We start from the raw sequence: 12,793 nt of genomic DNA, 5'->3' as shown, positions 1-12,793 counted from the left end.
ATTTTTATACATTAATTGCAAAAGTCCCACCAATAATAACTTATTATTATTATTATTATTATTATTATTATTATTATTATTATTACTACTAAAACTGCCAACGTATACAACGTATTCAAATGTTTGCTTTTTATATTACATTAATAATAACAATAATAATAATTTTAAAATATATGTATTACTATTAGTATTATGTTATTAGTTGTGTATTTATCGTACACAGTAAGTAAATGTCTTGCTTGTATTTATTAATAATAATAATGATAATAATAATACAAGTGTTTTTTCTGTTCTAAATGACTGGTGGGAGGTTTAGAGGTTTAGGTTTTTATTTGGAACATCTGTGGGTAGTGCACTCTTGAAACCCACATGACTACACACCAACCCCAAACTCATCTGAAAATATATGAGCAAATACATGAGGAGTGTGAGCATTGGAGGCTCCATGTGTCCACATAGCGCTTGTTTATTAGAACATTCCTTGAAAATGTGTTTTCATGTTGGAGCTGGAGCTAATTTTAAGTACTATATGGTGCGTAATTTTATCAATGTCAATACATTAGGATTCATTAGGGTATCCTCATGTTTTGTATAAAAGTAGTAAGATAGCTTCTCAATAAATATATTGCTGTGCAGAGTGCGCATGATTCCGAGCATAAAAACGAAGTACTCAAATACAATAAAGCACGTTCTGTCCAATGACTGTAATACAAACATTATAATTTAATATATTCAGTATTTATCACTAGAAAATGATGCAGTATTTTATGGGATTGTATCCAGTCACTGTCTAGACATGATTTAAACCTCAAAAGAATAGTACAATGACAGAAGTATGAGGCAATTTTTAGTGACTGTCCTGTGACTATGCCGTTTGAGTTTAGCTGACTGTCCGAGAGCTGCCTGTAGGTATCAGTATAACACTATGCAAGTAAAATAAAGCGCAGAAGAAGGTCACGTGATACTCGCGGAAGTGTTGGCTTGACAACTGCTGTAATCTCTACCTGGCGCTAAAGGTAGGATTGACAAAAATCTCATTTATATTCATACATGAGAGCGGTGACCTAATATCGTGTATTTTAGAGATAGAAAAGTGTACGTGAGAAGCTGCTTGTTCAAAGAAAATGTACCGTTAATTTAACTGGGCTTACTATGTTAGCATATCTTGCGTGCTAATGCTAACAAGCGTTGGAACTAACAATCCAACTACAGCATTAAACGGATCAACAGCTCAGCTCGTCACTTTGCTTCCATGTTTATGGCGACATATGCGGACATATACCAACATTAACGCTAATATACCAACGCTATCTAGTGTAAATATGTCCGCCATCTGTGTATTAAATGTACGATACCCTGAAATATTACACCGAAAAAAATGAATTAAAAATACTGTAGTTAGATAAACCACAGGACAGCTGGTGCTGCTAATATATGTTTTGTTTATATCTACTTTGTGTTAAACATTAACCGATGTTTAAATTAGTGCAAGCCATATTTTTAATTTGTATTTTATTATGTTCTCTTTTACTGAATCTCCTTTATCACCCTCCATATGTTGAAGCTCTTAAGTGTTACAAATCCTGGTTTATTGCAGAAACTCTTAATTATTGTGTTCCTTGAATCTATAGATTATGTTAGAAGTGTGTCATATTTAATAAACTAATATGCTTACCTTTCAGCAAGCACTCGGAAGACACAATGCCAGAAGTCAAGTCAATATTCAGAGAAGTTCTGCCTAAACAAGGTTTGTAGCTCAGCAGCTAGCAGTTTGGACTGCAGTGGTTACAAAAGGTTGTCTGTGGAGCCCAGTACAACGTGTCAGCTGTTTAGAAAATGCAAAAGCTTGCAAAATTGGTGAAGGGGTGCTGTGTGCTCCCTCTTTACTGACTCTTTTATAGCTCAGAACCATTAGACATTTTGGGTCAGTATCACGACTTACTGCGATAATGCATTTATAGTAATAATAGTAATAAGTTAAATATGTTCTAGGCTATCTGCCAGATGAGTAAACTATCCAGATGTTTCAAGCAGTGAGACAAATTAGTAACAATCAGTAAAACAGAAATCAAAAAGATTAGTTAGCTCTATCAAACAAGTGTCTCTCCACACATTACAGGACTGTGAATGCAACACTGGGTATGTAAAAAACCTGCAGATCAATTTGTCTATGCTACCCGACCAATTGTGATACTTTATTTAGTGGAGAGTATTTCTCACTGCTAATGTGCTGGGTGTTTTGTGAAAGATCGCACCAATACAGCCAAAATTATACGTATAAATGTGAGAATTCATGTTTGTTCCAACATCCACAGGGCAGCTTTCCATGGAAGACGTCCCTACCATGATTCTGTGTAAGCCAAAGTTGCTCCCACTCAAATCGGTCACCCTAGAGAAACTGGAGAAGATGCAGTTGGAGGCTCAAGAGGCTGTCAAACAGCAAGAAGTGGCGATGAGGGAGCAGACGCAGTAGACATCTAATGGAAGATTCGTATGAACAGAACTAGTCAAATGTGGCAAATTGATGGCACAGGTTAAAATGTTTTTTTATGGCCAGTGAATTGCAAGTTCATGAAGCTACTGATATGTGGCTTCTCAGAGCAGAGTGCTCAGGAAGTGGTGAGAAACCACTCTTTAAGTCTTGCTGTTCTTTAGCTATTGTTGAATGATCAACAGCATGTTGTTAGTAAGGATCACATCTATTACTTGTCAGTTTGTTCGGTGTGATTGACTACCTCTGTGCTTCTTTAAGCTTTTCTTTTGTATTATTGTGTCTTTACTTTGTGTCTTTGTCTTTACTTAATTTAACGATTTCATAAAACGAGTGAAGTTGAGGTAGAACAGTTAGTGTGGGTAGAGCAAAGCAGCAACATGCAGTTAGTACTGTGTTAATATTGCAACACTCAACAAACTTAGGTCATTTAAGTGGTTTAATTAACAAACAAGGAGCAATATGTGGTGTAATACACACACTAGTACTCTTCAAATACAAAAATAAACATTCTCAAAACACCATTTTCCTGAAGTTGCCCGACTGGTATTTGTTTTTGCACGTGTCATGACACCTTCAATAATGACATATTTTTATTGTAATTTAAAGAGTAAAAAGAAACAGTCAAGCACAGCATAGAAAAAGCAGCTAGTCGGGGAAACAATTGTACTGAACCAACATGCTCCCTTTTATTTTTTGATACTTTTTTTTTAATAAAGCTTTCGACACTAACCAGTCTTCTCTGTACAAACACTGCTAGAAAACACAAAAGGAGTGGCAGTGCAATCAAGAAAATACTGTACAAAACAACATGGAATGACTGACACTGAGAGGTGTGGCACTTTGAGGGCTAGCTTATGTAAATGTTTATACTGAAACACTTGGGACAAAGTGATCTACTTCAGTTTCAATCAAAAGTGCAGTTTTGCTGTTTTTTTTTTTTGTTGTTTTTTTTTACCCCACCTCAGTTTGAGAAATGTACATTGTTTTGACCAGTAGAAGAAAGAAAATTGTACTCAACTATTTTGAAAAATATGCCTGTAAAAAATTAGCTTCATCCTCTTCAGGAAATCTGGCACATAAAAAGTTTTCTTCAGTAGCTTTCAAGTTTGACAACACCTCCGTCTCCCTCGCTGACAAACCTCTTCCGGCCGCTGATAAGTGACAGAACAACCATGATTAACAAGGACAGGAAAATTCATCTCCAGAGGTAAGTGTATCTGAGAAAGATGGTGCACTCACCGACAGGGACAGAGATCTCTTAGCTTTATATCAATGATTCCCATGCTGAAGCTCTTGTCAACAAGTTGCTCCAAGATGAAGTATGCACGAGGGACATCTATGTTAATTTCAGCTATGTCCATATAAACTCTTTCATAGCCCTATAAAAGAAAGAAAAGTCACTGTATCTGCTACCACAAAAACTGATGTGGTGAAATGATATCCAGTGCATCATTTCAACACCAGGTGGCACCATACCCTTCTCATTTGGTCCACAGTGATGATGGAGGACACAGAGAGTGACTTCAGAAGCTGCAAAATCATTTTGAATGTTTTGTCTCCTTTGGACTCCAACACCATAACTATTGCCTGCAGGAAACAGAGGATACATTCAAAGCTTTGCATCAGTACTTACAGACTCTGTATTCACAGACCGGGCAAGAAGTGTTTGAACTCGTCAGTCAGGATTTTAAGTACACAACGTTACTATTGTTCCAGTAGCTTGTCAAAAGTATACAGCCTTTTACCTGAACACACCTTAGTAATCAAGTGTTAGTCACACCCACATCTGTGTTTCAGTTTGATGTCTTAGGAGTGGTTTTTCTGCGTGTCGCTAAGTCAAATGTAGTCAAGTATTCACCTCATAGACAAACTCGTGATGGAAATGGGGAACCTCTAGATCTCTCAGGCACCTCTCAGCTTCCTTGCTGTCTCCAGACAGGATGTACTCCTTCAGCAGCAGGTTCATCTGGCAGGACAGAGAATATACATCACTGACCTTCATACACGAGATGATGCACTGATCAAAGTGTATCATAGTGTATCACAGTGTATTATAAATGATGGCTTCACTTTCATGAGTTCTGTTGAAATAAATGGTCAACAGGTCATAATCCTTCCCCTGTTCAAATACCAGTGTGTCTTCAGTTCTGCTTTATATGAGTTACCTCTTTAATGAGCTGTAGGACAGGTCTCTGGCCGCCCCCTGTTCCCCACAGGTTGTCTATGCGAAGCCCGCCCATATTCATCTTCAGCAGCACGGCCGCCCGATCTAGTGCCGCCCTAAGAAAAAACAACACACATTAGAATTACGCGAGAAAGTGAATGCTGTGGTTCAACAAAAATAAATTGACACAACTTGATGTTCAGATTCTATGGATGTCTTATTATTCCTTCCTTATTAAAATGTTTTTTCCTGCTGGAATTATTGCTCCTCTTTACACTGGCTTTTTAGAGATCCCTCCCTGTGCACTTTTAATGTAGAAGACAAAATCCGAAGCCATCTTTCCATGCTAAGCTAAAGCTGGGCTCAGACTACAGGAGTTTTGGGCTGATTTATCCCCAAATTCACCACTCAGTACCAGATTAAATGGTACAGACCAGCTCTTTAACCTCTTAAACTGCTCTCACACCCATCGGGGCCATCCTGCTTAATATCAGAAATGTCTGATATTAAAAGATTTAAAATCTGAATATGTCAGTATTTTCCTAATAACCAATAAGAGAGACAGGACTACAAAACACAGAGCAGCTGGCAGTGTTGTCAAGAAATAGCAAACATATTAGCAGCCTAACAGACTAGAGTGCGGATAAGTAGATTTACAACAAGTTGCCTGAGAAAGCATATTCTTCAAACTAAACTGTTTTCTTTCAGTCACATGTCTGACTTCAGAAGTCTGAAATACATATTCACACAAAGCAAGGCTATTTATTTTGAGTCCCTGTACTTACATCAAAATCACTTTAAGAAAAAATATTTTCAGTATGAACAGGAGTGATCATGACAAGAAAAACCTATTGTGCAAATAGTCTCCTGATAACTGGTTCGAGACAGACTTAGTAGCCTGACTGATTATATGCAAGAAAAGCTTTTGTTTATTACTGAACAAATACCCTCTCATCTTTAATAAGCAGCATAATCTCAATATTACACATTTTGGGGCATCTGCCTGACATAACAACATATTTTTATGCTAACGGAATAAACAGGAAACTTAGAGCTTTGCCAGCAATCACATGCCTGGTGTATTCACAGTCAACTCTGCCTTTGTAGCCCTCGATGTAGCTCTTAGACAATATCTGGTCAGTAACGGCGCGTGCAATGAATTGACCCACCAACTGAAAGACAAAGACAAAAGAGGGAAACATGTAAACAATCCCAAACACAACACATAGCAAGTACAAGGTTAATCCTTAGACCAGTTAATCTCTCTACTAAATCAGAAAACAAGTCATGAAAAAATGCTGGAACACATTACAAGGTAACAATTACAAAATCCTTTCAGTTTGGAGGCCCTACAAAAAACACTGACAGGACAAATGACTGACAGTCGCCTCTGGGGCACGTGTCTTTGTTTACAGTAGTGCGATTGGGGGAAATGAAAAAGCTGGCTTTGCTCTTCTGGCCTCCACAAAGCCAGTGCCCGTTGCTGCTCATTGTTCCTGAATAGACAAGAGCTATTGCTGCATCTCATCTGACCCGTCGCTGTGGCTAGACTGGCAGGCATACGAGGAGAAAAGGAGCGTGTGAAAGCGAGACAGACAGGGTGAAAGAGCATGGGGAAGAAAATGGGGGCAGGGCAGAATGATAACACCCATTTAGAGCCACTGAGAACTGAAAGAGAGGGACAGAACTGACCAGCGAGACCAAATGAGGCGGTGAAAGGAGGGGGAAAGGGGGGAGGGACTACGAATAACCCTTTTCAGCGTCCTTTGCAGCGTTTGCATTTTGCGAGCGCAGAGAGACAATAGCTAGGGATCTCATGTCTGTGTAGGCTGAAAAAGTAAGAGGCTCTCTCACACATCAGTACATCCAACCACAGTGCTTCCTCTGTGCTCTACCACAGGCTGCAAACAGAAACCATTATTTTAGCTGAAAAGGAGTTTCGAGTATTTTCTATAATGGGACTGATGCCACTTTGTTATATTTCCTGGATGGTAACAAAAGGGCAAAATATTCTGAAGCATAAATAAGACAGATTGTGTAATGTGGATTGAATGTAGCTCCATTGGACTTCATTTGTTGGAATGAACTAACGCCCATGTCCTTCAACAAGTTCATTCTGTATTACTGCCTTCACATAAATGCTTATCTAAAAATGCAGCTCTGAACGTATCGGCCCACCTGCTCGTACAAATTTCGGTCCAATTAAACCCAACTGGCACAAACTTGGAATAATACAACATCTGAAGGTGATAAAGTCGTCTGGAGTTCATACAAGAAAAGGGCTCATAATTCACTACTATTTTAGGTGATTCTGGATAATATGTTGTACTATAACAAACACACACCCACAAAGTTTCTAAATGATTAATAGACATATACTCCCGTATCTCAGGAGACTCACCTGAGGGGCTCCGGGTGTGTCCAGGACTAGATCGGGCAGCTCTCTGAGCAATTTGTCAAAGGAGGTTTCCATGTCGCTGTGTGACAGAACAGGCCCACACAGGTCAGACAGCAGCCTGGAGGTGAGCTCTCTGTGACTGGCTTTGGCCTCCAGGGCCAGTGACACAGCCAGTGAGGGCACCTCGCTCCGCATTGACCCCAAGTTAAGTTCTGCAAGCAGCTCCTGGAAATGGAACGGGATGTCAGTTTTTACTATGGCGTTCATGTTACCCGAGAGAACTTTGTAAATGTATGTGGATTCCCGTTTCTGTTTCTGAAGCACTTACAGCTACTTCATTTGTGTCTCCGTGTTCAAAGTACTCTTGCACTATAGGGCTGACTGTCTTCTCAAAGTCATTCTCATCCAACGGGGGAACCACAGTCTCATACACACAGTTTTCCTGTCAAAACATAACCTTGTGTTAAAGGGACACACTACAAAGGAATACTTTACAATATGACGCACTTTAGTAATTTTCAAACATCTACAACAATGTATCAACAGTCCTTACCTGAGCTTCATCATAGTTGGGGTCTTTCTCATCTACCTCCTCTGGTTCATAAACTTCACCAGATCTGCCCCACACACCTTTTCCTCCAGCTCCACCTGCAAACAAAGGTCAATGTTGAATGTGATAACAACAACATAATTGCTAAGGCATTATAAGGAACAAACAAGGTCATGAGTGATGTAATTTTCAAAAGATATAGTGGCCTACATATTTCAACTACAAGAAACATGAGTTATTATTGGACATGTAGCTTTAACTTCCATGAAAAGAACCTTAAGTAGCACCTTTTCATGGTATGACTTCTCTGAAAGCAAGACTTTTCAGAGGAGACACAATAAGGGTGCAGGGTAGTGACAGTACTGAGGTTTATGCTGACACACTGGAAGTAAGTTATTGTTAGGTTAAATCTCACAAACTGAGATTTTGCTGAATATTTTGCTTACTGGCCATGTAGTGGCAAGTCTTAATTAATTTGTGGGTAAGGTTTTGATATGGAGAAGGAAGTTACAGTCGAAAATTGAGATGCAGTTCAACAAATTGTGGGTGGATTGTTTCTTCACACAAAAATCAAACCGGAAAATAGCACATTCTCTATCTCACTTCCTTATCTCTGACAGCACAGTCGCACTCAGCTTTAGCATTTAACATACGTTTGACTTCAGTAAGGTCTTGTCCAGTGAGCCACGGTACATATTTTTGGTATTTTATTATTGCTTATGTTAAATTTATCCCCGTCTGTGCGTGTGTCTATTAAGTTAAAAATCCCAAAGTACATTTTTCAATCCTGGGACCAAAAATGCTGTGCCATTATCCCTCTATGGGGACTGTATGTATTGTGCTGTGTTAAACATCCGTCTGTCTACACAGGCTGTGTAGCATTTCAAATCTTACTCATGCTATGTGCCTTTTCATGCAACCCAAAGTGGATTTAACTTAAATCTGTGATGTTTACATTTTACATGTGTACCAGTGATAGTGTCTAGGGCCTTGAATGCCTCTTAACATGGGTAACCTATACCTCCATACTGTGCCCTGTTACCAGTGAATACACACACAGAGCATTGAAGCTGCTGCTAAAATGCAGCTCAGACTACACAAGCAAAAAACATCTGCTGGGTCTGAGGTCAGCACCAGCAGATTGCAGACAGTTTAAGAAGCCCAATACCAAAGCTGCTTGTGAGACACGCTTTAAACCCCCCATTAGTCCCACCCAGTATGTGGCATATGACATGCAACTATATTTAGCTTAGCCCACATTCGGTGCCAGCACAACAATGTTTACGCTAAATTTGCTCTCACCTGACAGTCTATACATCAACAAAACTGAAATGCATAAAGTTTTAATGCAGGAAAGTTTGTGGATAAAATTACACAGGTCCTCTGGTGTGCCAGTTCGGTTATGCAACAACAAAAAAAAAGAACTGAGTTTGTGCCAGGAGTAGCTTGATATGCTCCAGTTCTACATGGGCAGAGGATGGTGCCTGGACTGTACTGCAGTCTGTAGGGATATATAAGTGGGCACGGTACTCTTAAAACTAAAAATAAAAACCTGCAGTGAGAGACGCTAGAACAATCTTAAATTCTGATCTCCTAACACATTTCTGATGTAATAGACAAAGGGCAGTGGAGCTGGCAGGTCAGAGGAGCTAACTCTGGCTAGTTAAATAAATTAGATAAGGAATCACAGGAAGCATTATGCAACATTTTCAGCTAAATGGCCAATGCCATTTTCAGCATAGTCACAGTATTAAATAGTATTTATCTATGCCTTGGCACACGAGATAGTGTTCTTTAGCAACACAAACACTTATAACAAAAAGAAAATCAGAAGGTCAATAACCCCAGTGAAAGTACATGTGTATCTAATATTTATCTTAGTAAAATGACGGACAGCTTTCCCTGTTAGGTCAGATAAGCTTTATTAGCACAACAAGAAACGTCTGTTGCGTTGCATAAAATGCTGCCAAGACTTTAACTGAACCTGTCATGGCAATTTCCAGAAAAGCCTGGCGAGGCAGATGGCAAGAAAACAAAAGAATACATTTAAATGGCCACAAGCTGCTCCGGATCACCTAGCCATTTGCTAACAAGCTAATTGGTTTATGGCTCCAAGATGGAAAGCCAACAGGTGATGACAACACAGGAACAAAGTGATGCAGCACCTTCCCTTTGAAGTACTGGCATGTGAAACACTTGTGGCACTTTCACTCGTCTGTGGCAATGACCACCAAGATGTTGACATTCAGTGAAACCGACTCATTTGATGTCTTTGACAACATAATAATTATCTGTACATTCATTAATATATCAAGTCTTTTTACCTTTCTTTGGTAGTCCTCTGCCTTTCCCCAGTCGAGACTTTCTGTCCAGCAGCTTGCTCTTTGGGCTTGTGGGAGCCGCAGAGTTTCCCCTAACCACATCGCCGTTATCGCTGAGGGAGTCCCCTCTTCCAGAGTCCCTGGAGGAGTTCTTCCTCAGCCTCCGCTTGGCCTTCGCCTTAAGACGTGCCTCGTGGATGCTGTTACTTGATGATAACAGCCAGTTACCATTGATCTCGTTGTTGATATTTTTATTGGAGACAGCTAGTCCTCCATTGTCTTCCTCTGCAGATACGAAGGAGTCACTCAGGTCCTCGGCCTCTGTTGAAATAGAAGTATAAAATGAGATTAACTTATGTTTAAAGGATCATTAATGTCATAATAGTCACTAGCCAAAATATTAGGGAAAACAGTAAAAACAATGCATTCTGATATGACAGTCCAGCACTAAATCCCCCTTCATGACTGTTGTAATGTTAATAAAAGTGTGTCTGATATTTAACCTAGCCCACTAACAAAAATGAGATTGTCAAAATAATATAAACAATAGTCAGTACAACACAATGCAATTCAATACTGCTACCAACAACAGCTTCCAAACAGCTTTCAAGGGCTCTCCCTGTTATTTCAAACTAATGCTGACTATCATAACCTTCATGAAGCAAAGATTTAGTACAGGACTGTTATACTGCAATGCATTTGTTCACATTAGTATAACCAATAAACTGCAAAGTACGCGTATATTCAATTTCTGTCGGCACAAAATAGGAAGGGCAGAAGAAAAAAAAACATATCGACAGTGCGTGAAAACAAGCATTCAACCACTTCCGCACGAAAAAGTCCCAGTACCCTACATCACATCACAACACAACCAGCTGAGGAGGCATTTAAATGGCTCACACTTACCAACAGGGTTTGCGTTCAGCCAGGCCACGCAGTCAGTTGCCATGTTTTACAGTATTAAACAGATTTTGCAGCAGAACCGTGCAGATATTTAAAGATACACCTGCAATGTTGGAGAAGAAACTGAATTTATTAACAGCTAACATGCCCAGACATGCTGCAACACAGCAGCTCCCCTCCCCCTTATTCATTCAGTCATACTGTTGACAAACAATGGCTAACGTTGCGTTGGCTAGCTTGAATGTTCACAACCAAGAGAAGCAGCAGGTTAAAACACTAGACTATATATAAATACGCATTTACAACCAATACTTGTACATTAAACCTATCTAGTTAACAGTTAACCAACAGTCAATGGAGTTTTCGTCTGTCGAAGCACAGTCGAAAACGACCAAAACAAACTGCTCACTCCGCTAGCTTCGTGTATAAATGATTGTATCGATTAAATTGTTAAATTCTTGACCTCATATAAAATCTCGTTTCCTCTAACAATTTAATAAGTTCCAATAAAATCACTGACCGTCTGTCGTAACCCAAGCTTCAAACTCTGACACAAACGCCGTTGTTTTTGTTTTACCTTCCCAGCAACGCAGGCACGTAGGCTGGTGTTTTCTTTATCTGATTGGCTGAAGGGTCGTGGGTTTTTTAAGCAACCAACCAATGAAAATGCAACACGGGAATCGTTCTTCTCGTAAATTCTGTGAGGTCTACGCAGTTTATAAAGTGATGCCCCCTATCGTCGGTGCTGCACAGCTGCAGAGCTTGTGTCTGGGATGCTACTGTTAATCACAGCAGTCTGTTTTATAACGATAATAATGACATGCACTCACTTGCAAAAACACCAGGGAAAACTAATGCAGTCTAATACAACACCTGCCTGCACCAAATCACCCCTAAAGTTCAGTTTATGTAAAAAAGGTGGTCATTCAACTGTATGATCATGTTAGAAGTTGTAGTTTGTGGTGCAGTTAAACTAGATTTAATTAATCACAAGAGTGTTTCTGTTATTTGGACTCACTGACTAAAAAAACTAGAAACATGTATTGGCACAATAGAATGTGATAGTACAACTTCACCAGATCTGCCCTACACACCTTTTCCTCCAGCTCCACCTGCAGACAAAGATTAGCGACTATGTTGAATGTGATGACAACACTATAATTCCTAAGGCAGTATGAGGAACAAAGCCATGACTATAGTGTCTTTTTTAAATGATCTAGTGGCCCACATACTGTTATCTTAGTAACTAGAAACATTAGTTATTTGTGTAAATTAACAGCTATAATCTAATTTAGTAGTGTGCAATTCATAGATCATATGGAAATAAACTAAGCAGCAGCTTTTAACAGGCTGAATACCATAACCTTCATGAAGATATGTTTTTAGTGCAGGTTATATTAGAAGGCATTAGTTTTTACCAGTGGACTTAATGAACTGCCACGTGAGTGTATATTGATGTTAACTATTTATGGATTGTGTCTAAAGAGTTATAATTTGGGGCAGAAACATGCTAACTACTATGGACAGGTCATATATTATCATGTGGTCCTATATTCATTAATAAGCTGAATAAACAGATGACAGCAAACAAGCAGAATAACAAATAGGACTGTAATTTTGGATGTGTTCTCTGCCTCAACACTTGGGGGAGCTCTTACACAACAGTCCCAATCTAATCTCACCGCATGAATACAGTAAGTGAGAGCGATGGAAGTGTTATGTTACCACAATATCACATTAAAATACATTACTAACCTGTTATAACACTGACAAAATGATCTTTACTTGGGAAAATACAAGCTACCCGTGGAGACAAGCTGAATGACGTGGAGGCAGCCAAACTTAAACATCTGCAACGTTTATTCAAGTTTTTGGCATCAAAAATCATATTAAAAGTTCCTCAAAAGAAAACAGCACTATCACTGATGTCACAGGATCAGCGTTATTCACAGTATACGAAACC

At 39.2% G+C, this 12,793-nt stretch overlaps 2 protein-coding genes across 2 annotated transcripts; one reads left to right on the top strand and one right to left on the bottom strand.

The window, feature by feature from the left end:
* Nucleotides 1–956: 956 nt before the first annotated feature.
* On the top strand, nucleotides 957–2,988 carry bbip1 (BBSome interacting protein 1). Its single transcript, XM_084561989.1, has 3 exons — nucleotides 957–1,016; nucleotides 1,683–1,747; nucleotides 2,316–2,988. Exons 2-3 carry the CDS (start codon nucleotides 1,702–1,704, stop codon nucleotides 2,471–2,473), a joined length of 204 nt encoding a protein of 67 aa, XP_084418115.1. The 5' UTR covers nucleotides 957–1,016; nucleotides 1,683–1,701; the 3' UTR covers nucleotides 2,474–2,988.
* Nucleotides 2,989–3,138: 150 nt separating this feature from the next.
* On the bottom strand, nucleotides 3,139–11,441 carry pdcd4b (programmed cell death 4b). The gene is made up of 12 exons (XM_084561976.1): nucleotides 11,351–11,441; nucleotides 10,834–10,933; nucleotides 9,931–10,248; nucleotides 7,610–7,704; nucleotides 7,385–7,498; nucleotides 7,060–7,281; nucleotides 5,733–5,830; nucleotides 4,660–4,774; nucleotides 4,353–4,460; nucleotides 3,971–4,081; nucleotides 3,734–3,873; nucleotides 3,139–3,645 (listed from the first exon to the last, which is right to left on the bottom strand). The coding sequence occupies exons 2-12, from the start codon at nucleotides 10,874–10,876 to the stop codon at nucleotides 3,585–3,587; spliced, it is 1,425 nt and encodes a 474-aa protein (XP_084418102.1). The 5' UTR covers nucleotides 10,877–10,933; nucleotides 11,351–11,441; the 3' UTR covers nucleotides 3,139–3,584.
* Nucleotides 11,442–12,793: the final 1,352 nt, after the last annotated feature.

This window comes from Chelon labrosus (assembly GCF_963514085.1).
Source record: "Chelon labrosus genome assembly, chromosome: 2".
NCBI classification, from domain to species: Eukaryota; Metazoa; Chordata; class Actinopteri; order Mugiliformes; family Mugilidae; genus Chelon; species Chelon labrosus.
The sequence above is the reverse complement of the archived record's forward strand: the minus strand, read 5'-3'. Positions and strand labels throughout refer to the sequence as shown.